At 41.5% G+C, this 24,792-nt stretch overlaps 2 protein-coding genes across 4 annotated transcripts in view; one reads left to right on the top strand and one right to left on the bottom strand.

The window, feature by feature from the left end:
* The window catches only part of gnsb (glucosamine (N-acetyl)-6-sulfatase (Sanfilippo disease IIID), b), a 49,644-nt gene extending 29,035 nt beyond the window's left edge, over positions 1–20,609 (top strand). Inside the window, exons 5-14 of the mRNA XM_060856358.1 lie at positions 2,974–3,072; positions 5,285–5,452; positions 6,164–6,246; positions 9,121–9,239; positions 14,934–15,037; positions 16,139–16,237; positions 17,637–17,747; positions 18,532–18,639; positions 18,864–19,024; positions 19,475–20,609. Of these exons, the coding sequence (XP_060712341.1) occupies positions 2,974–3,072; positions 5,285–5,452; positions 6,164–6,246; positions 9,121–9,239; positions 14,934–15,037; positions 16,139–16,237; positions 17,637–17,747; positions 18,532–18,639; positions 18,864–19,024; positions 19,475–19,487 (1,065 nt within the window). The 3' untranslated portion in view covers positions 19,488–20,609. The remainder of the gene's footprint in view (positions 1–2,973; positions 3,073–5,284; positions 5,453–6,163; positions 6,247–9,120; positions 9,240–14,933; positions 15,038–16,138; positions 16,238–17,636; positions 17,748–18,531; positions 18,640–18,863; positions 19,025–19,474) is intronic.
* Positions 1–24,792, bottom strand: part of polm (polymerase (DNA directed), mu) — a 93,537-nt gene that overhangs the window by 65,474 nt on the left and 3,271 nt on the right. The gene's annotated exons all lie outside the window — the stretch shown is intronic.

The following is a 24,792-nucleotide window of genomic DNA, read 5'->3' on the forward strand; positions in this document are numbered from 1 at the left end:
GAAAAGGATATGGAAGATATAGAGTGTAGGGAAATAGATGGTGACACCTTGCAAAATGTCCAGATTGCAGAGGAGGAAGTGCTGGATGTCTTGAAATGGTTAAAGGTGGATAAATCTCCAGGACCTGATCAGGTGTACCCGAGAACTCTGTGGGAAGCTAGAGAAGTGATTGCTGGGCTCTTGCTGAGATATTTGTATCATCGATAGTCACAGGTGAGGTGCCAGAAGACTGGAGGTTGGCAAATGTGGTGCCACTGTTTAAGAAGGGCGGTAAAGACAAGCCAGGGAACTATAGACTGGTGAGCCTGACCTTGGTGGTGGGCAAGTTGTTGGAGGGAATCTTGAGGGACAGGATGTACATGTATTTGGAAAGGCAAGGACTGATTAGGGATGGTCAACATGGATTTGTGCGTGGGAAATCATGTCTCACAAACTTGATTGAGTTTTTTGAAGAAGTAACAAAGACGATTAATGAGGACAGAGCAGTAGATGTGATCTATATGGACTTCAGTAAGGCGTTCGACAAGGCTCCCCATGGGAGACTGATTAGCAAGGTTGGATCTCATGGAATACAAGGAGAACTAACCATTTGGATACAGAACTGGCTCAAAGGTAGAAGATGGAGGGTGGTGGAGGGTTGTTTTTCAGACTGGAGGCCTGTGACCAGTGGAGTGCCACAAGGATCGGTGCTGGGCCCTCTACTTTTTGTCATTTACACAAATGATTTGGATGCGAGCATAAGAGTTTCAGCTAGTTAGTTTGCAGATGATAACAAAATTGGAGGTGTAGTGGACAGCGAAGAGGGTTACCTCAGATTACAACAGGATCTAGACCAGATGGGCCAATGGGCTGAGAAGTGGCAGATGGAGTTTAATTCAGATAAATGTGAGGTGCTGCATCTTGGGAAAGCAAATCTTAGCAGGACTTATTCACTTAATGATAAGGTCTTAGGGAGTGTTGCTGAACAAAGAAACCTTGGAGTGCAGGTTCATAGCTCCTTGAAAGTGGAGTTGCAGGTAGATAGGATAGTGAAGAAGGCGTTTGGTATGCTTTCCTTTATTGATCAGAGTATTGACTACAGGAGTTTGGAGGTCATGTTGCAGCTGTACAGGACATTGGTTAGGCCACTGTTGGAATATTGCATGCAATTCTGGTCTCCTTCCTATCAGAAAGATGTTGTGAAACTTGAAAGGGTTCAGAAAAGATTTACAAGGATGTTGCCAGGGTTGGAGGATTTGAGCTACAGGGAGAGACTGAACAGGTTGGGGCTGTTTTCCCTGGAGCGTCGGAGGCTGAGGGGTGACCTTATAGAGGTTTACAAAATTATGAGGGGCGTGGATAGGATAAATAGACAAAGTCTTTTCCCTGGGATCGGGGAGTCCAGAACTAGAGGGCATAGGTTTAGGGTGAGAGGGGAAAGATATAAAAGAAACCTAAGGGACAACCTTTTCACACAGAGGGTGGTACGTGTATGGCATAAACTGCCAGAGGATGTGGTGGAGGCTGGTATAATTGCAACATTTAAGAGGCATCTGGATGGGTATATGAATAGGAAGGGTTTGGAGGGATATGGGCTGGGTGCTGGCAGGTGGGACTTGATTGGATTGGGATATCTGGTCGGCATGGACGGGTTGGACCGAAGGGTCTGTTTCCGTGCTGTACATCTCTATGACTCTATATGGTCTTCTCAACATTGCATCATTTGTGTTGTGACAAACTGTAAAACAAGTTACAGGGGAGGGGGAGAGAGTCTCAAAATAGCGCACACACAAACACACACACGTTTGCTGCAATATTTTGACAGGTTCCACCTTTGCCCTGCACAGGATAATGTTGGAGAGATTATCTGGGAAAGGGGTGTTTTGGGTACACCCTTGTGCAGAACTCAAACTAAAGTGCGGGGAGAGAGGGAGAGAGCACGCAGGCAGGCAGTCATTTGGAGATGGTACCTGGGCTCCCATCGATGTCCAGGACTGTTCTCGGCAGCATTTCAGTCAACTGAGTTCATTTTTAATTATTGTAAACAAAAGATGTGATCAGTGTTGAAACTCCTCTTTGATGTAATGTTTCTGTCGGGACTTTGAGATCGTCATTGGATAATCCAAAATTCGGATAATTGGTATTCGGACAATCAAGGTTCCTCTATACTTGCACTTGCCATGGTTACAATACCTTTTGCTGCGGGGATGGGATTCTGCTGCCTACTACTTTTGGTCATGTTTGCAATAGTTTTACAAGATGATCTCAGAATTGCCTTTATGCTTTCAACATCACTCGACTGCAGCACCACAGAGGAGGCGCAGCCAAGGTCATATCTGTACAAGCTGTGGAAGACTGCGCAGATGTTTTCATTGCATCAGACTGATGACTCTATTCTAGCAGGACTGGAATTCCAACCATTGCTTTATCCTCATGAGCATCATCTGGTGATGAGTTGTGTTAGGAACACCTAATTCCCCATGCTGTTGTACTCAGCTGGTCAGAAACCATTGGTAACAAGAAATATCCCAAGAGGTTCATCAAACCCTGAAAAGCTCCAGGGTTGGCTTTTAATATTCCCTTCAAATATCCATAGCTTCAGAATGATACAAATTCTTCAAAGGTAAATTTTAACCCAGTGATACGATCCACCATCATACCTTAGCATGGGTATGAGCCCGAAGAAACAATGATCTCAAGAGCTTATGTTGGCATTTCAGCCTTCAGTTGTTATTCCTGGTACTAAGTCTGGGAAGGCTGTAGCAGCAAATATTGCTGAAGAATACTGTTCCTCATGATGCACAGCAAATCTTTTTGTCCCCAGTATGTTCTGCCAAGTTTTGAGAGTCACCCTGTTCCTGGGGACCATTTAAAGTAATATTTGAGGAGAAAAGTGACCCAACATTCAGGGTAAAGTATCCTTCTACAGAGGAACACTTTTGACTGTAAAACTTTTTGTCAACCAATTGACTGAATGTAACTTTTTTTGTGCAGGTTGGAAACTCCAAATATTATAACTACACGCTGTCGGTGAATGGTGTAGCTGAAAACCACGGTGACAACTACCAAAAGGACTATCTGACTGATCTTATCGTAAGACCCAGTGTTCAAATATACTGAGTGCTGATGCTGAGCATGTATTACTGTCGTTGGAGAATTCTTTTCCTCTATTCTCGTATAGGAGCTGTGCAAGAATACTTCTGTTGCCTTTTATAAGATATCACAGTGAGTGGTTGGAGTGCCCAAGGGGATATTTCTCATTGAATGTTTGTCCAAACACTAATAAAAATGCAATTGAAGCCTCTTTTCAATTAAATCTTGTGCTTTCAGCTTTAAGGATAGGATAATCCAGCTTCTTTGGAACAGAATTGTAAAATGATGGTTGTGTCAGTGCTGTTTCAGTGGGGACAATGAGAGTTTTTCCAGTAGGTAGGCAAGTGCTATTGAGGTTTGACTTGCACACTTGGTCATCTGGATGCAAGTTTTCTTGGTTGTAAAGTTGTGAATTGGATTTGAACCATCTACTTTTGCTCCAGGAACTGGTCAGTCTCGGACTGTTGGCAGTCTTGGCAGTTTTGCTAACCCTCACTGGGAAACCCAATTTTTTGAGCACTTTGATCCACTTCCTTCTCTACCTTAGAGAATGAGAATGTTTCAAGTTAACCTCCTGACTTGTATCTTGTTTGAGAGAGGGGTAAGAATTAATTGTTGATCTGCTTCAAGTCTGGAAAAGCTGCAGATTGACAATGCTTACCATTGAAATGCTTTTCCTCTTTGGTTGGCAAGAATAAAAAGTAAAGTTGCCATAGTCTTCACAAACCATACGGCTGCTCTCTCATTAGAGACCAGGAGAGTCAACTGGTGGTGACTTAACCTGAGGGTCACTATGCCTCAGACCAAGGGCAAGGTTGAGAATATGGGACTTGAATGGGAAGTTCAGCTGATGCAGGAATTGAACTTGCACTGTTCGCATCACTATGCATTGGAAACCAGCTGTAAGAATACACTGTTTATACCCATATAATTCATGGAGACTCTGATGTATAAGAGTTCAACAAAAAAATACTGCAGACATTAGAAATGTTGATGCATCCTCTGTTGCGGGGAATAAGTGTAGACGGTAGGGTCATGAGAATGAGTTTTCATGGTTAAACTGTTTGTCTTTCAATTGTTCACATTGATTAGCTGAGTGTTTGCTTAGCTCCCAATTGTTGTTGTTTCTTCAATGAAGAGTAAGAATAAAGAGAAATAACAAGTAGGAATAAATGGATCCACAGAGATCAGTTCTAGGATCCCAGCTATTCACAAAATATTTTAATGATTTAAATAGGGCAACTAAACGTAATACGTCAAATGTGCATAGGACATAAAATTGGGTGTGGAGGTGAACTGTGTAGAAGATACAAACATGTTGCCATGTGATTTGGACAGGCTGAGTGAATGGGAAAATGCATGGTAGGTGCAGTGTCATGTGAATATATGTGAGGTGATTGGCTGAAGTACGAAGAATAGGAAGACAGGTTGTTATTTGGATGGCTGTAAACTGAGAGAGGGAAATGATCAACAATATCTGGGTGACTTTGTGCACTAGTTGCTGAAAGTAAGCAAACAGGAGCAGCAGGCAAACTGCATGTTGGCCTTCAGGGTGAGTATATTTGAGCAATGGAACAAGCATGTCTTGCTGCAGTCATACAGGACATTGAGGCCACACCAGGAGTATTCCGTGCATTTTTGGTTTCCTTGTCTGAGGAAGGATGTCCTTGCATAGACAGAGTACAGCGAAGGTTAACCAAAGTAATTCCTGGATGGTCAGACTGATGCAAGAGGAGAGATTGACTTATTTAGGATTTTATTCCCTGGAGTTAAAGAAGAAGAATTAAGCAGAGCTGGACAGGTTGGACGTAGGAAAGATATTCCCAATAGTGCAGGAACCCACAATCAGGTGTCGTTGTTTAAGCATAAGCGGTAAACCTTTTAAGACTAAGATGAGGAGAGTTTTCTTCACCCAGAGAGTGGCAAGCCTGAGGAATTTACAACAACAAAGTGGTTGAGACCAAAATATAGTGTTTTCAAGAAGAACATAGATCTAGTTCTTGTGGTTAAAGGGATCAAGGATTTGCCAGAGGGCGGGATTAGGATATTTAGTTTGATGACTAGCCATGATCATATTGAATGGTGGTGTAGGCTTGAGGAATCTGTTGCTATCTTCTAAGTTTGTATTTTGATCAACATTTTGCGGTAAAAGGGTTGTCGTCTCCTTGTGGAAATTAGCTGTCTGATAATCTCTTTTTTTTATTTTGTGCAGGCAAACCGTTCCGTGGAATTTCTGCAATCCAAGAAACAAAGTGTTCCTTTTTTCATGATGCTATCAACTCCAGCCTGCCATTCTCCATGGACTGTTGCTCCACGGTACAGCAAGTCTTACAATGTCACCAAAGCTCCTCGGCATGGAAGTTTCAATGTGCATGGGAAGGTTAGTCGAGCCCACACAGAATGGCGTACACCTCACTTGGGTCAGAACGACCAAGATCACTGACAGCAGACAGAGCTGAGGGGAGAATTAGAAGGATTCAAAATTTGATGGATTTTAGCATTTTACACTGGGAGAATAGAATGTCAGTCGTCAACCTTTCAGCAGTAAATTGAAGGAAACTCTACAGATGCTGGAAGTAAAGTTCCCTTCAGATCACTGCCTAATGCACTTCTCAGGCACTCAGTCATCTGGTGAATTTTTAAAATAATTTTTGCTTGCGAAAGCATTTGGTGCTAGTAATATCAACAATCTCCACAAGATGGTGCCAGCAGCCAGAACGCATTGATTTCAAAAGACTGGGACATCATTTCTAAGTTTTTTTCAGATTAGATTCTGTACCAACCCTCCGAAGAGTAACCCACCCAGACCCATTTCCCTCTGACTAATGCACCCAACACAATGGACAATTTAGCATGGCCAATTCACTTAACAACGAAGTTTAAGAAACTTCTGCATTTGTTGCAAGTATAGCTAATTCGGAGCATTGCCTACGCAGATGAACCTCTCTCATTTGTAAAATAATTGTTACTTTTGCAAAATTTGAGAGGCAACAAAATGATGTTCACATTATTGGGTTGAAAAATTGAAGCAAGAATCTGGACAAAATGCGATGGCAGCTGTGGCATTCAGAACTGTCCTTGTCTCCCACAGGATAAACACTGGCTCATTCGACAAGCTAAAACGCCTATGAAGAATACCTCTATTGAATTCCTGGACGGTGTATTCAGAAAAAGGTATTCGGATGCATTTGCTTTACAAAATCTAAGCATGTTGTGCAGTGGGTTACACTGAGGCTTAAGTCAAGTCTAGTCACTTCCAATGGAAATCACTTCTGCTTGCTTGAGATTGCTGGGGAAAGGGGATGTGAGGGGCTGAAAGAATACTTTCCTGGGGCTACTGCTGCAGTCTCAGCAGTGCTTAGGGCCTCGGAGGTGTATCTAAATGAGCTCATTCAAGTGCTGCTCGTATGGCAAACCACCTCACAATTGCAGCTGACTTTTTTTTGTGTATGAGCTTGCTGTGTAAGGGAGAGAAATTTACACCTACCGGTTGGAACAAGATGCATAATGTTAAGGTCAGATAGTCAACATTTAACATGCTAAAGTGATATGTTCTGTTGAGTAGCTAGATTCATTACTTTTTGAAGGTGAACTGTGATTAAAGCAGCAACAAATTGGCTTTGACCTGCGAATCTGTTTTAATCTCCCACCAGGAAGGTGTCCAAAATATAATCAGCAATAATTTCTGCCCTAAAAGATTTATATATTTGTAATCTGCATAACATTTTACAATGCTGATTGCCCAAGCTTATCTTCAAGTTTTTCACAAATGATGAAATGAACATTTGCTTAGGTGACTAATTTATATCAAGACGCAGTCATGTCAATCACATACGCTTTGAACTAGGATTCTTAACTGAACCTACCTTTCTCCTTCTCACTTCTCTCATCAAGATTTTGGCTACTTAGCAAGTCCTGCAAGTTTCCTTCATATCCTGAGAACAAGCCAAAATTGCCATACTTTGCAGGAATTCTTTTATTTCCTGCTTTCCTCTGAGGTATCACAACTTTTTGGGTGTTGTGATAACCCCCAGGAAACTGAGTCCCCACCACTTGTTAAACACCTCAGATTTGTGGAGATTCCTGGTCAAGTGGGCTTCACTGCACTCGGGCTTGTCTCCTCCACCTCAAAATACTCTTCATTTCTGACAGTCATTTTGTCTCTGTGCCACAGCCATTTTCAGGTTTTTGGTGAAATCTCTCTGTCTGTTGAACTTGAGCTTTGCACAAACTAACTCAGGTGCTTATCGCTCCAAGACCTTCTCAAATATGTATTTCCGACAATTAACAAGAAAGGCTCCAACCCTGAATTCACGCATCTTGACATTTGTGATGGTTAGATGAGATTGTCCTTAGGTATTTATATTCATGAACACTTCAGCTTCAAAACTGGATGGATTCTCCACAGCCATGCTATCTGCAGCTTGGCAGCAGTTCAAGGTTCATTGCCATTTTATGGTTCCCACCAAAATAACTCTGACCCCTCTGAATTATGGAACCTTTGGACTGTCATTAAACTGTGCTTGTTTGGTTTGCAGTTACATGAAAGCTATTTCATCGCAAGACTTTTCCATTCATATTACTTTGAACATTTGGAATTCCTCAAACGACAAAGTATCTCAAAAATACTCATATAAAACGCAAACCAGATGATTATAACACATTGCATAATTCTTTGATATTGTTGCACTCCTTTGGTATTCTAGCTAAGACAAGAAATCTAACATTTCATTGATGCTGTGTGTTCATGGATAAGATGTAGACATTAAAATTAAACAAATTGCAAGAAAAAAATCCCAGTTTATTTATTGCAAATGAATAAAGATTTTGAATTTGGTTTGATTCTCTATTACAACCCACTTTACACAGATCTGCTTTCTTGCAGAGCTGAAGACACATTTCTATTGTCAACTCAGTGTGGACTTGCTTTGTGCCACAACTGAAGGATGGTGTGAGAATGCCTTTTTAAATCTCACTCATGAGAAGCTGTCCCTTTAAAATGGGTTGCAATTGTGTGGACGCATTCAATTGTTCTGGAAGGGCCTCACACTTGTATTTATGCGAGGATCATTCAGCAAAAAATGTGTCTCGTGGATGCATCAAACAAAATCACAGACTCTGATTCTGATTCTCTGAAATGTTTCAAAGATTCTATGACAGCTTCCCTCAAGAAATGCACAGGAAGAATACAATCAGAAGAAAACAATTTGAAGGAGGCTCTGGTTAGGAAGGGACATAATTTATTGAGAACACCCATCAACAAGAAAAGTACAGAGAAGGAACCAGAGAAAGGAATGCCAAATGATCTCAAGGAGAAAGTGAGGTCTGCAGGTGCTGGAGATCAGAGCTGAAAATGTGTTGCTGGAAAAGCACAGCAGGTCAGGCAGCATCCAAGGAGCAGGAAATTCGATGTTTTTGGCATAAGCCTTTATTTCGGGCTTATGCCTGAAACGTCGAATCTCCTGCTCTTTGGATGCTGCCTGACCTGCTGCGCTTTTCCAGCAACACATTTTCAGTAATGATCTCAAGGCCAAGAATTAATTCCACCTCCTGGAAACATCTGGCAAACATACAGTGCCTCAGAATTTCCTGGGTGGACAATCATACTCAGTCATGAGTGATTGCTGACAAAGACAACGACTCACGACTGTTGGCGAATCAGAAGGCCTGGGACTAAACTTTTCCAGCTTAGCTAATCACCATCTACCTACACTTAAACAACATGCACCAAATAATGTGTAGTTTTTATTCTCTCCTCTGAACACTCCACCAGCCTTATCACCACACATACAACCCACCCCATTCCCCCACCACACACACACACACACACACACTCATCTAATCATGTCCAACGTGCCTCATATCCACATGGTTACTACCTGGCTAAGGAGCAAACTGTTGACCAGATTTTGAAGGGGACATGCTGTTAATTTCTGGGGAAACCTTTGTGACAGGTTTTTCGATCCAGAAATCCTGAGCATGGAGTCAAATAGCCTCCAATTTGCAGTTTAACAGAAATTGTTACATTTTTTTTCTTGTACCTTACAGATGGCAGACATTGCTGTCTGTGGATGATCTGGTAGAGAAGGTTGTCATGAAACTGGAGGAAATGAAGGAACTGAATAACACGTACATATTCTACACATCTGACAATGGCTATCACACAGGTCTGTTTCAAGTCGAGCTTTTCGCCTAATATTCCCTTTTGCATTTTATTTTTTCCAAGTTATGATATGATTTCAGGCATTCATCTATTTGTTTCTGTCCAATTATGAATGTGACACACTCCCTTTTGTTCTAGCATGTGAGGCATAATATGAGACATAACAGTTTCTTGGAGTAAACGCTGACTCTCAGGTGCATGTTGTGAAAATGTTGCTGAAGTCTTCTTTTCACATGTCGCGTTTACCCAGTTTGCCTGAACATCAGATAAAACCAAAAGAAATGCAAATGCTGTAAATCACAGACAAAAATAGAAATTGCTGGAAAAGCACAGCAGGTCTGTCAGCATCTGAGAGAAATCACGGTTAACGTTTCAGATTGAGTGACCCTTCTTCAGAACTGGGTCATTCAACCCGAAACGTTAACTCTAATTTCATTCCACAGATGCTGCCAGAATGGTTGAGATTTTACAGCAATTTCTATTTTTGACAGAATGTACGAAACTCCCAGTTTTATTGTGAACCAAGATGTGGAGGTGTCGGACTGGGGTGGGCAAAATTAAAAGTCACTCAACATCAGGTTATAATCCAACAGGTTGTATTTGCAAATAAACCTGTTGGACTATAATCTGGTGTTTTGTGATTTTTAACATTGTGAACCAAGTGTGACTGCACTTGATGAAGGCTTTCATTTATCAGCGAAAGGGGTTATTATTCACTGTTGTTATGGAATGAAGCCTCTTGCTTGGCTTTAAAAGCAGCTGTTATAGTGCCCAAAGGAATAAGAGGAAGCCACACAGCTCTGAAGCTTGCTCTGCCATTCAAGTCCAGCAGAAATGATCTGCATAACTCCAACTAGCTGCCTTTTTCCCATGTCCTTAATACCTTTTCTTTAACAAAAATCTGTCGGTTACTGGTTGAGAATTTGTTCCGATATCATTTGCTACTTGCATGCCAGAGTTTTTTGATTGGCCTTTATGGACAGCCTCATTTTAAAACTGTTTCCTATTCCTAGTTCCCTTAATGAACAGAAAGTTTCTTATTACTGGCTCCACTTAATATTTTAAAGTTGGATCACATTGCCCCTTAGCTCTCGGAAATATGTCGCCCCTTGTAGGTTCATCTTTGAATTCTGGTTCCATTCCAGTACCAGATAGTGGGCAAATCCACCCCCATCAGTACTCAAATTGAGCACCAAGTTCATTTTCCCAGGCAATCAATTGGACAGAAGTCAACACCATAATTAGAATGGGAGGAAATAATGAGACTCAGGGCTGGTTATCTCTGATGTGACCTCTCAGCAATAAATATGGAAGGGAAACAATCTGCAAACAAACAAGGGAGTGGCTGTGAAGGAACTAACTGGTAACAATGAATGAGTTGCCAGACCTGAAGCAGGTATGGAGGTGGAGAACTCGAAAATTATACCTGCAAGAAGGTTGTTGGAGAAAGGGAAGGAAGGTTGTGGAATGACATGCAGACAGAAAGCAAGTTTCAACCTGTCCACAAATCAATATTCTACTATTTAGATATATGAAAATATGAAATCAATGAGATAGTGGACTCCTTACCAATGAATTTGGTATCTCTTTATGGCTACTTCAATGCAGAAATCGCTCAACTTCGAAAAATGATCACTATCATAAAAAGTGAATTATATTTAAGATGGGATTGAGATAAAAGTTGCAGTATATGAGTAAAAGGAAAGGCTCAGTTGGCTGGACAGCTGGTTTTTGATGCAGGGTGATGCTAAGAGCAGAGCTTCAATTCCTGAAGTGGCTAAAATCACCATGAAGAACTCCTTCTTCTCAACCTTTCCCCTCACCTGAGGGTTGGTGAGCCTCAGGCTAATGAGAGAGCAGTCCAATGGTCCTCTGGAATCAAGGCAACTTAACCCTAGCAAGGTACGGTGGCTCAGTGGTTAGCATTGCTGCCTCACAGCGCCAGGAACCCGGGTTTGATTCCACCCTCGGGTGACTGTATGGAATTTTCACCTTCTGCTCATGTCTGCATGGGTTTCCTTCACGTACTCCGGTTTCATCCCACAGTCCAAAGACAGGAAGTTAGGTGGATTGGCCAGGCTAAATTGCCTATGGAATCCAAGGATGTGCAGGCTAGATGGATTAGCCATGGGATATGCAGGCTTACAGGGATAGGGTAGGGAGTGAGTCTGGATGGGATTTTTTTCCGTACTGTATGGATTCTATGACTTGTGCATGCTTTTTGTATGCAGTTTTCCTTCCAAGGCCATTGTATCTTTCCAAAGCTGTGATGCCCAAAAATGTTCAAGTACTTTAAATGCCACATTTGCAGCACATTGCACAGTTGCAGCGTTACTTTCAACTTCTATTTTTTCCTTTAATCAAGGCCAGTATTCATGGAATTTTTTCTTAATTATTTGCTGCACTAGTTTGTGGTATTGTAGTGATCTCTGTTTTTGAGTGCATAAGCTCTTTAGACTCCCACTGCTTTCTAGCTTATCATCATTTTTCAAAAAAGAAGTCTTTTTTTTCCACAGTGTGGGAAAAAGCCGATAATTGTCATCAAGCATCCATCCATTCTCATCCCAATTTCCAGCACTAGCCCCGTAACTTTGTATACTACGACATTTCAAGGGCCCATCTAAATACTTGTTAAATATATTGAGTGTTGTTAGCCCTTTGCAGACAATGAGTTCCACTTACAACTGTTTGGTGAAAAACATTTTTCCTCAAATCCCCTCTAAACCTCAGCTTAAAACTGTGTCCCCTAATTATTGACCCTGCTATTAAGGGTAAATGTTTCTCCCTGTCTCCCCTGTCTATGCCCCTCACAACATTGTACAACTCAGTCAGGTCCCCACTGATTATCTCTGATCTGAGACAAACAATGCCAGCCTTTCCCATCTCTCTTCAAAGGTGAACCAGTCCAGCCCAGGTTATATCCTCTGCACCTTCTCTGGACCAATAACATACTTCCTGGAGTGTGATGACCACAACTACACACAGTACTAAAGCTGTGGTCTATGGAATATTAGATACAGCTCCAGTGTTACCTCCTTGCTCTTGTGTTCAATGCTTTGACTAATGGAGGCAAATGTCCTAGGTGACTTAATCATTTTATCTACCTGTCCTGTTTCCTTTAAGATCTATGGACACACACACCAAGATGCCTTTGATACTCTGTAGTTCCCAGGACCTGACCATCCAATGTGTACTCCCTTGCTTTTTTAGAATTCCCAAAATGCATCATTCCATAATTATTAAGATTAATTTTCTTTTGTCACTGTTCTGCCCATCTGAACAGCCTGTCTATATCATCCTGTTGTCCAAGGACTTCCTCCTTGCTGTTTTGCACATTGTCAATTCTCGTGCCTATGCAAACTTTCTGCATTCTCATATTCATGTGTAGACTGTTTACATACATTCATAAACAAGTGACACAGTGCCAAATCCTGTGGTATGCCACAGAACACCGGGTTCCCATCTATCCTTTGACGATCAACTTCTGCTTGTCTCTTTGAATCATTTTTGGATCCAGTTCACCAAAATGTTCAATCTCATGGGTTCTGGGCTTCTGAACCAACTTGCCACACAGGACCCTGTGAGAAGCTTTACTTTAGTCCATGTTGATGTCATCAAGTGCATTAATCTCATCTGGACACTTGTCATGATCTTGCAAAATTCAATCACATTTTCAGACAGGACCACTCCCTGATAAAGCCAGGCCTACCATTTTGATGGATCCCTGCATCTCCAAATGAAGATTAATTCTGCCCATAGGAATCGTTTCCAATAGTTTCCCTCCCACATATATTAAATTCACTGGCCTGTTGTATCATGCTTTATCCCAACCAAGGTTCTTGATGTCTTTGTAATTCACAATTCCATTTTATACTGCCCAATTTTTGTGGCATCGGTAAATCCCATGTATGTTGCTCTCTATCTCATTCAATTCAGTTATAGAACAGCCTTTAATCCTACTCTAAGATCAGACTAATGTGCATACTTTTCATTGTACTAACTTCCATGTGCCTATCCAAGACTCGCTTAAATGTCCCTAATGTATCTAACTCTACTACCACTGCTGACAGTGCATTCCATGCACCCACCACTGTCTGAGTAAAGAACCTACCTCTGACATCTCCCCTACACCTTCCTCCAATTACCTTAAAATTATACACCCACGTGATAGACATTCCCACTCTGGGAAAAGTCTCTGGTACCATTCTATCTATGCCTTTCAACATCTTGTACAGCTCTATCAAGTCACCTCTCATCCTTCTTCACTCCAATGAGAAAAACCTGAACTTCCTCAACTTTTCTTCATCAGCCATGCCCTCCAGTCCAGGCAGCATCCTGGTATATCTCCTCAGCACGTTCTCTAGAGCTTCCACTTCTTTCCTATAATGAGGTGACCAGAACTGAACTTAATATTTCACATATGGTCTAACTAGGACTCTACAGAGCTGCAGCATAACCTTGCTGCTCTTAAACTCAATGTTAATGAAAGCCAAGGTACCAAATGCCTTCTTAACAACCCTGTTAACCTGGGTGGCAACTTTGAGGGATCTATGGACATGGACGCCTAGATCCCTCTGCTCCTCCACCCTGCCAAGAATCCTGCCTTTAACCCTGTATTCTGCATTCAAATTCGATAAAGTGAATCACTTCACACTTTCCCAGGTTGAACTCCATCTGCCACTTCTCAGCCCAGCTCTGCATCCTGTCAATGTCCCATTGCAAACTACAACAGCCCTCCACACAATCCACAACTCCACCAACCTTCGTGCCATTGGCTAACGTACTAACCCCCCCTCCCACTTTCTCATCCAAGTCATTTATAAAAATCACAAAAAGTAGAGATCCCAGAACTGATCCCTGTGGCACACCACTGGTCTCCGAACTCCAGGCTGAATACCTTCCGTCCACCACCAACCTCTGTCTTCTACGTGCCAGTCAATTCTGTATCCTGACAGACAAGTTTCTCTATATTCCATGCCTCCATCTTTCTGAATGAGCCTACCATAGGGAGCATTATCAAATGCTTTGCTAAAATCCATGTATACCACATCCACTGCTCTACCTTCATCAATGTGTTTTGTCACATCCTCAAATAATTTAATAAGGCTTGTGAGGCATGACCTGCCCCTCACAAAGCCATGCTGACTATCTCTAATCAAACTATGGTGTTCCAAATCATCATAAATCCTGTCTCTCAGAATCCTCTCTAATACTTTGCCCACGACTGAAGTAAGACGGACCTGTCTGTAATTCCCAGGATTATCCCTATTTCCTTTCTTGAAAAAGGGAATAACATTTGCCACCCTCCAATCACCTGGCACTACTCCAGTGGATAGTGAGCATGGAAAGATCATGGCCAAAGCCGCAGGAATCTCTTCCCTTGCTTCCTGTAGTAACCTGAGGTATCTCCTGTCTGGCCCAGGGGATTTATCATCCTATATGTTGTGCATTTCCCTGAGAACATCTGTTCCCAATTTAGGCTCCCATGTTCCTGTCTAATAGCATTGTAATTCCCCCTCCACCAATTAAGTACTTTCCCATAGTGTCTGCTCCTTTCCCTCTCCATGAGTATAGTAAAGGTCACGGAGTTGTGATCACTGTCACTATGAATAAGTAGAGTGAATATTTGAGACTGAGAAACAGATCCCAATAGAAGTAGCCAACAACTGCTATTGACATGAACTTTATCTGTTTGCAGGACAGTTCTCTCTGCCCATTGACAAGCGTCAGCTTTATGAATTTGATATTCGAGTGCCATTGCTGGTCCGTGGACCAGGTATCAAACCTAAGCAGACCATAAAGGTATGTATTCACTTCAAGCATAGCATTTGACTCCAACTCATGAACTGAGTCAAGTTGTAGAACCCAAGGCTAAGACCAGAAAGGGGACAATATGAATCAGTGGAGCTGGGCATTAAAATAGAATTTCATAAAGAGATCTTGCATTGAAATAGCAACTTCACCATTGAGTCAGTTGTTATTAAGGTAAATGCAAGGCATTAAGGTATTAAGGTAAGGCATTCATTTTGATAGGACTTGAACATATAAGTAGGCATGTGCTTCTGAGGCTCTTTCAGGCTCTGCTCACACCATATTTGGAGTACTGTGCACCATTTTGGGCCCCATATCTCAGGAAGGATGTACTGGCCCAGGAGTTTGTTGAGGAGGGGTTTATGAGTATGGTTCCAGGAAGGAAAAGCTTAACATATCAGGAATGTTTAAGGATTCTGGGTTTGTACTCGATGGAATTGAGAAGGATGAGGGGGGAAACCAGTTGAAACATACAGAATACTGAATGGCCTGGACAGAGTAGCTGTTGAGAGGATGTTTCTGTTGGTGGGAGACACGAGGACCCGAGGGCACAGTCTCAGAGTAAAGGGAAGATCTTTTAGAATGGAGATAAGGAGAAACTTCTTCAGCCAGACAGTGGTGAATCGATGGAATTCATTCACATAGAAGGCTATGGAGGCCAGGTCATTGCCTATATTTAAGACTTCAGACAAGTAGATTCTTGAGTATCAAGGGTTACGGGAGAAAGTGGGAGAATGGGGTTGAGAAACTTAACAGCCATGATTGAATAGTGGAGCAGATTTGATGGGCTGAATGGCCTAATTTCTGATCCTATGTCTTATGGCCTTATCTCAACTATCCTCGTTCACAATGAACTTTTGAACTATAAGCCTCTTATCTAAAGGAGAGAAATACATTTGTAGCATATGCACAGCAAGATCCCATATTTGCACTGCGATAAGGGATCAAATTTTGTGTCTTCGGTATTTGATGACAAAGATTAGGGAAGGATAAACAAAATCATACAAAAACACAGTTCTAGGCTTCATCCTGTGGGTGGGATGAGAACAGTCAAGGAAACTGCATTTGACCTTTTGTCACCTGATTGCACAGGAACCCATCCTGAATATAGACCTGGCACCCACCTTCTTGAATATCGCTGGATATGATGTCATCCAAAGCATGGACGGCAACTCTTTTCTTCCCCTCATGGTGAGTACCTTACGCTTATGCTCTTCTTACAGTACCTCTTCAGGCATGCTGCTCACTGATGGTGAAAAGCAGCAGTGCAAAAGCTGAACCAACTCTTCAGGCCATGAAGCATAGTGTCCAAGTACCCACCAGACCTGGACCACAAGAGGGCTCATGCTGATGAGTGGGTAATGTCATGAACGTGTGCAATGACAATATATAACAGAAGATATTCTATAACCACCTCCCCTTGAGGTTCAGTGGGATCGACAGAATTGGAGGTCAGAGCTGGATAGTGTTCAGTGAGCTACTTCCATCCTGACACCCTAAACCAGTTTGCACTTCAAATACATACAAAGAGTGTTAGGTATGCGTGCACATCAGTAAAATCTAGGCCACTTCGTTATCACTTCATCTGCAACCATAAATATTTACTCAGTCTACACCAAAGAAATGCGGATGTGTTGTGTAATATTTGTTCTGTCAAGATTATTATTCAATCCTAAAAGCATCAAACACCAATATTTTAAAAAATCTTTAACTCTATGGCAGTGGTTTCAATCTGTTCACACACTGCTGAAAAGTGAAATAGTGAATGAGTCACAGGCTGAGAAATCCTGACAAGCTGGAAAATGAAGGGTGCTTTCATGTTCATCATCACCCTGTTGTCGGCCAATTGATGATTAGTCCCATCCAAAAGAAGGCTATTTTAAGAACTTGCAGCCCATATTATGGCAAGGGTTGGGGGACCAGTCCTAGCTTCCCCATTGGATGCCAGTCCAGAACTCTGCATTGAAGCTCTGGTCTTTATTAACACAACAGTTTGGAACAGGTTTTGAACTGACCACCTTCTGATCCACATGCAGCCATGAATACTACCAATATGACATATGTTCACTCCTCTTTAATCATGGCTAATAGGGAAGTTTATCCAAGGAATTGACATGGAACATGAAGTCAAATGGTTCCTTTGTGCTGCCTGAGCAATAATTGAGAGTTGTGATGACCTATCACGAAAAATTGCACATTTCAACCATTAATTCTTCCCTGACTGCTTGATGAGATGAAAATGATCAAACATGATTTGTTGACAATTAACACCCAAAGGAACCCTGACCGTATCTGTGCATTCAGGAGAAAGGTTCCAAAACAAAAACTGCTGGAAAAGCTCAGCCATGCGAGCAGCATCTGTGGAGAGAAATCAGAGTTGAAGTTTCGGATTGAGAAGGGTCTCGAAACAGGACCTCAGATTTCTCACCACAGGTACTGCCAGACTGGCTGAACATATCAAGCAATTTCAGTTTGTGTCTCTGACTTACAAAATCCACAGTTCTTAGAGTTTTTTGTTTTGGGACAAAGGTCAGATGGTTTGATCCGTTCTTTCTGTTCTAACATTCTTCCTTCTATTTGTTTATTTCAGGATTCTTCACGGAATAAAACAGCCTGGCGCAATGATTTTCTGGTAGAATATACTGGAGAAGGTGATGCTAAGTTAGACCCTGCATGCCCCAATGTAGGACCTGGCGTGGCTGTAAGTCATCAACAAAAATAACCTTGCATTTATACAGATGTTTCACATCAAAAGGTGCTGAAGAGGCACATCCTATTTAAACAAAACACACATTTCAATTCTCATGTGAAGATTGCTTATTCTCATTTGTTTCAACCCGCCACTCCACAAACCATCATTGTGAAACTTTATTCACTGTTTCCGTGCAGGAGCATGAATGCAGATAAAGTCATATTGACAAAAGTATTAGCATTGCTTCTCCTGATGGCATAGTGGGTAACAGTTAGATTTTAATGAAGCTGTGCAGGGCAAAAACATTTCAGGTTTGATCTCCTTGTTTAAAAAAATCTCTACTTGGACTCCATACAGTCAAGTGCTTTGAAATATGGTTATTTAAGCTGGTTTCTGGCAGTACTCCATACATTGATGGAGTGAAGAAAAAAGATAATTTTGGGCATGTTTTACACTGTAGGAGTGCAGTCAAGGGGGAGAATTAAGCACACTTCTTCTTTCTCATCACTATTCAGTGACTGCTGCAAAGATTAAGGATAACTGGTGAGGACAGAAGTCAACGGGATTATAGTGTGGAAACAATGAACCCAAGTTTTCAGAACTTGGAGTTCTGAAGGGCAGTTGCAGTGTTCGAAAGACAATTGTAGCAAAGGTCAGCACCTTGTGCAAAAGAGGGAGAGAATGGTTTTGAAAGTTGAATAAAACAAATGTCAATTTAACGAGCCATGCTTGCTTGAGTGAGAAACGTCTTTGAATTTGCAAGTTTGATGTCTTTTTCTTCTCCTTTCCTTAGGAATGTTTTCCGGACTGCGTGTGTGAAGATGCTTTTAATAATACTTATGCTTGTGTGAGAACATTATCAAAAGTCAATCTCCAGTATTGTGAATTTGCCGACAGTGAGGTAGGTGCTGTCTGTCAGTCACATGCTGTGTGAACCTCTTCCTTCCAATCTGTGCAGGTTTGTTAGCTGTAAGCAATGGGATGTCCTAGGTTTAAAATGTGTACTCAACCAGACTTTCAAATTGTTGTTACCCGTTTGCTGTACATGTCACTTTCCATGGATTCTAATTTCATAGTATTGACTTGCCCTGAATTATTTTAGTTACTCCTATGTTCTGTTTTCAGGCCTTTGTTGAAGTCTACAACTTGACATCAGACCCACACCAATTGGTCAATATTGCCAAAACTGTGGATCCCTCACTACTTGTGAAGATGAACCAGCGGTTGATCAAGCTAGAATCTTGTTCTGGAAATGACTGTCGTACAGTAAAGGCAGAGGAAGATGAGTAAGTATTAGGATGCAATGATCATGAAGAAGATATGTTCCAGCATTTGAAATATCGATTACTGTCTTCTTCATTAAATTTTCCTTCTTCCTGCAAACAGCCCTGATTCTTTAGGTAGCATTTAATCCTCTGAATCTAAAGGTTGGAGGTGTAATTACTAATGCAGGAGTTGTGCACACAAATCTACCATGACACTCGAATACAAAATAACCTTTGCACTCTCCAAGCTCCCATTTTTTGGAGAAGACATCAAACTGATTATTATGTGCCCCCAGATGGCATTGATCAAACTAACAACAGGAGAATTCATCCCAATACTTGATAAACCACTATGTATACAAACTCTCAATTAAATTAAACTGAAGTGTTAACATTTAAAGCAATGTTTTGCACTCAGTGGAGGGAAGATTTCATCACGTTTCTAACTCTGCCCATTATGCTCTTTTACAGATTTGATTCCTAGTCGAAGGATTGCTCTCTTTCTGGCAGATTGTATTTGAGACAACACAGACCAGTGTCCATCCACAAAAGAAAGAATGTGAATGATTGAAAACCCAGATATCTGGGTCCACAAACAAGATGAATGTGCAATAGCTCATCAGAAAGCACCGAAATTCAAACAGGGGTCCTTTTTCTCTTTGTTAAACACTCCATGCAAGAAACCCTGCTCCTACCTTAATTTGAAATGTCCTGCTGTGTACGTTTGAAAAACCCAGATTGTTTTTGCAGGATTACTTGAAAATGGTTACTCACCATAAATAGAAATAAATGAATACATTTACCCCCTAACAGTTTCACCTGGTAACTGAAATACTTTTTTAAAATTGGTTCTTAAAATCACTTATTTCCCTGCCCTATCCACTGCTTGTTTCAGCTTTCATTTTTCAAGACTGTTCCCTTCTCATTTCGAAGATCACTACAATTGTTTCACAAAAATTAAAACTCCTATTTAGTGGGCTTGACTGTATAAAATGTGCTCATCAAGAAGTGGATCTTGATGCTTGGGGTGATTCTGTTCATCAAAATTGTGCAAAGACCATTTGGATTTAAGACGTCTGACTGATTAAATGAATGATTGACTAACTAATTTGGACAGAAGGATATCTCTGCATTCTACTGTGAAATTGCAAATTTCTGAGCCATCTCTTTCTTGTCAGTTCGCCATATTTAGATGTTGGAAGTGGATTATAAGAGCTACTTATATGAATGCATACCACACTCTCATGTTTCGCTTCACTTTGTATTGCAACCACTTCCATAAATCATAATTACATAATGACCCAGTGCTTACTGAGAATGGTTCAACGTGCTGGAATCGGTTTTGGGAATTCCTGCATTAATTTGAAGAGAGGAGTGAAATTCCTCTTCAGAGTAATGAATACAATATCAAACTCGTTTTGTAGGATTTATTAAGGTAAACCTGGAAAGACCATTAATGTTGCAGAACGCTTGAATGTCACGGATTTGTAATCTGAATGTAAAAGCATGTTGGATTTCCAGGCAAAGGGTGACTTTTTAGCAGGATTAAGCTGTTTTTCAAATTGTAGGAAAAAGTGAAAAATTAAAAGAGTTCTCAAAGTAACAATTGATCAGATGTGTTTTTGAGATGCAAGTGAGCAGAATCTTAGAGCAGTCTGAGTAAAGTGGACATGGGTATAATTTGTGGCAGAAATGGGTAACAAATCAGGCAAGGCCTATCTTAACATCTGGAGCATCTTTCTGCACCTCATCCTATTAACTTCAGTCTTATTTTACAAAGTACACTGAACAAAATGGATGTCAACAAATGCTGGCATAGGAGTCAGAGTGACTTCGGCTCATCACTGAGACTGAACGAGCTCCATGTTGGGCACGGTCCACACTCACTGTACAATCATGGATGCTGACATCTGACACGTACCATGCTCTGAGAAGCCTCATGGCAAATTACCAATCCACTGACTGGATGCTTGCTGCACCTCTGGCTACACTGGCAATTATCATTGTAATACTGTTGCAAGGGCACCATACACTGAGGGACACGCATCCAGCTCATGGACTGGACTTGGCTGCATCTCAGGGTTCTTAACTTGCTGTCATAGCACTCAATCACTCAGCTTATCTTGTTGCTCACTGCCATGCATTGCCTTGCCTCTTCTGCACTTTGCCCTATGACATGTCTCTTGCTTTGCTGTTTGGCACAGCACATAGCCAGAAAGTTTGTCACACTTGTCAGGTTTCTGTCAAGTCAAGGGAAATAGCCTTTGCACAGGGGCTATCTGCACAGTTAGCCAGGACAACTTCCCAGAACTGTCTAGCAGCTTGGATATGGTCAATCAGCTACTCGGAGCGGTTATCGCATCACATGTGAGGAGCTGAATGTTGAGCATCCCACCACCCATCTTGACACTTTTTGCTCTATGTGGGCTGTCAGATGAAAGATAGATATTATGTGAGTGAACACAAGTGGCACAAGTCTTACAGTTAATGCAGGTGAGAAGGTGTCCTGAGAGAGTGAAAAACAGTGCAGAGGCCATGTAGTTAGTGGCGTCAGGGATTGGAAGATGAGAGCAAGTGGAGAAGATCATGTCGGCAATAGTGAGAGTGGTCAGAGAAACAAACTGAGTGTGAGATGTCAGAGAGAAAATGGTGACACTGAGGCTACTAAATGGAGGATGACATTAATGTTTTTCCTACATTGCTGGGCATTCCTCCAAACAACTGGTACTCCATCGATCCAGGTGCCAAGCTCAGAACAGGCTGGCATGGTCTGGTGTCGTGTCCTCCGTTGCTGGTCCTGGGGGAAGAGGACTCCCTGCGTCTCAAATGGATCCTGCAAATTCCTACCCACAAAGTAGGATACCAACTTCTCTCTAACTGCCCCGTCCAGGACAAAGATCAGGAACAGTGCAGGGCAACTCAACCCCAAAGGGTTGTTAAATATGGCTCAGGCTTAAATGCAACTGATCTTTTAATGAGTTAAAAATCACACAACACCATGTTACAGTCCAACAGGTTTATTTGGAAGGGCTAGCTTTAGGAGTGCTGCTCCTTCATCAGGTAGCTGTCAAGCACCTATCTGTGCAGCTACCTGTTGAATGAACAGTGCTCCAAAAGCTAGCCTTTCCAAATAAACCTGTTGGCCTATAACCAGGTGTTGTGTGATTTTTAACTTGTCCACCCCAGTCCCAACACCGGCACCTCCATGATCTTTCGATGGATATTCAGTAATTGGCAAGTTAATCTATTGGATGGCAAGGTGGGGATAGTATCAGACAGGAGAGATGCTGCTGAGGTGGGCGAGTTGGTTCAGGAGGTGTATTTGCTAAGATACAGCGAGGAATGTCTCTGGGCCTTGTGACGAGAAGTATATTTCCCAAAAACTCAACACAACTTGGATTATGCCCAAATAAACTCGAGTATTCAGCCCAATGTACTTTACTGCTTTCTTTTGCTTGACTATTGTTTGATTGCTTTTACAATCTAAATACTTACAATACCTGAAGGAATTCTGTCCCCTGTCCTACATTAATACTTACTCCATTAATACTAATGGTCAACCTCAATTGATATGTTCCTATTCTCCGTAAAAAGAATAACTTATCTCCAGTTAGTCGAGTGGAAAGCTTACTTATATTTTTTTAACAAGGCAAAACAGATCCCTCCAGATCAGATCCCTCCAAAACACATGAAGAAGGTAGCCCAGACCCTAACTTTTCTCGTCGTTTTGAGAAGGTGTTTTGTGGATATTCCAGGGGTGAGGCAGCTGGTCAAAATCTCTCAGTTTTCAACAAAACAGAATGTATTTACAGAGTACTGAATGAAGCACAAACACAAGAGAACAAAATACAGAATAAATTAACCAAACCAAAAACCCAACAGATTATCTCAACTCAATGATGCAGTTCCAAATTCTTGCAACAATCCCATAAACACACCTTGGCAAAAAACATTAAAATCAAACACAGGATCTTACTGGAGAGAGATATGGCAGAGATTCGGCATGGAACACCTTCTTTCATGCAGCTGATTCTTTGACCAGCAGCTTCAAAAAAACAAAAAATGCTGACTAAAAACCAAACCAGAGAACAGCTGAGCTGGGAGAACTCCCCTTCCATTGTACAATTTTTTTTTAATGTAAAATCTTCTTCAAGTAGATCAACCCAGACATTTTGGCAACTCCACCACGTACAACATTTTTGAAAAAATCCAAAGACAACGCAACCTTGAGGAAGGAGCAGCATCATCCAAAGTGCAAAGGAAAGGAATGCTCCAACCACAATATCCAGTCAGTTATTTTCAATTCAACATAAGTCGTGTATAGAACATAGAACAGTACAGCACAGAACAGGCCCTTCAGCCCACAATGTTGTGCCGACCACTGATTCTCATGTATGCACCCTCAAATTTCTGTGACCATATGCATGTCCAGGAGTCTCTTAAATGTCTCCAATGACCCTGCCTCCACAACTGCTGCTGGCAATACATTCCAACGCATTTTCAAGACACCAAACATGGATGTTCCTTTTCTTTTCTTCAAAATATTTGAGCTACTGTGTTTTTGCAAAAGATGCATCACAATGGTCTCTGTTCCTCCTCCAACAAGGTGTATCCCTTTCTTTTTGCTTTAGGGAGGGACTGTTGCCTCAACAGTATTCATATTTATTTCCCCCTATCAACCCTGCCATCTGATCTGACCAGGCAAGCAAAATGGACACAAGGCATGTCCACTGAACAAGTTCTGTGCCTGCTTATGGTACAGTGAGGAAATCAAAGAGATTTCAAGAATCATACAACACACAAGGAGGCCATTAAGCTTTCTGTGCTGGCATTTTGTAAGACATCATTCATTAGTCCTACTTACGGCGTTTATTATTCAACAACTGTTTGCTCTTTTTGCTGTTGACATGCTTCTAACTTGCTCCTCAAAACTTAATATTGATTTGGCTTCAACTACCATATCAGTCTCTGTATTTCAGATCAGAACTTGGTGCATTTTATAAAGAGAAGTATCAGCTTCCTGTATCACAACACTTCTTCTGGCCCGCAAAAAGTCCTTGGTTGGGAGGTTAATGTTTGTATCAGACTCATGCCCTTGATGTCTCAAATGAAGTTCGCTTTGCTTACTATCACCATCCAATTCAGAAGTGTAACCCCAAATTCCTGGGGATGTGATCAGCACCCCAGCCACCACCTTGAACAGTTATGGGACATGACTGATGTGTGCTTCTACAAAAGTGCACCTGAAGCATTTGCAACAGCACACACACAGACAGATACACACCCCAACTGACTTAACCATTAGTAAGAGAAGAAAACATTCCTTGCAAGTTTTTCTGAATTGCACACCCCATTCTAACAGGGAGATTAAATCACTCTTCAACATGGCTGGATGAAAAGTTATGAAACCCCAGTGACCACATAAACCTTCACAATGTGTACAACACGATGTAAGAAGGAAGCTCACCAGCATCTTCAAGGCAATTAAAATCAGCAATCAGTGCTTGCCTGACACATCTCAAGAATTATTAGGTTGCCATTTTAATTGCTCCACTCCCAAACTGATCTTTGTGTCCATTGAACCTTCCAATGTTTCATTATTCTTAATGCTTTTTCAAAAGATAGCATCTCTCTGCTAAGCCTTCGGGTCTTATATATTTGAAACAATTATACCTTCCAATTACCTTGAGCAGTAAGTGATAACAACGTGGAACACATCCTATAATTTCTGAGAAATGGGAAAGGAGTGACATGGAATGAGGCCTATTTTTTGCCAAGAAGATGAAGAT

The sequence above is a fragment of the Hemiscyllium ocellatum genome, chromosome 48, assembly GCF_020745735.1.
Source record: "Hemiscyllium ocellatum isolate sHemOce1 chromosome 48, sHemOce1.pat.X.cur, whole genome shotgun sequence".
Classification (NCBI taxonomy): domain Eukaryota; kingdom Metazoa; phylum Chordata; class Chondrichthyes; order Orectolobiformes; family Hemiscylliidae; genus Hemiscyllium; species Hemiscyllium ocellatum.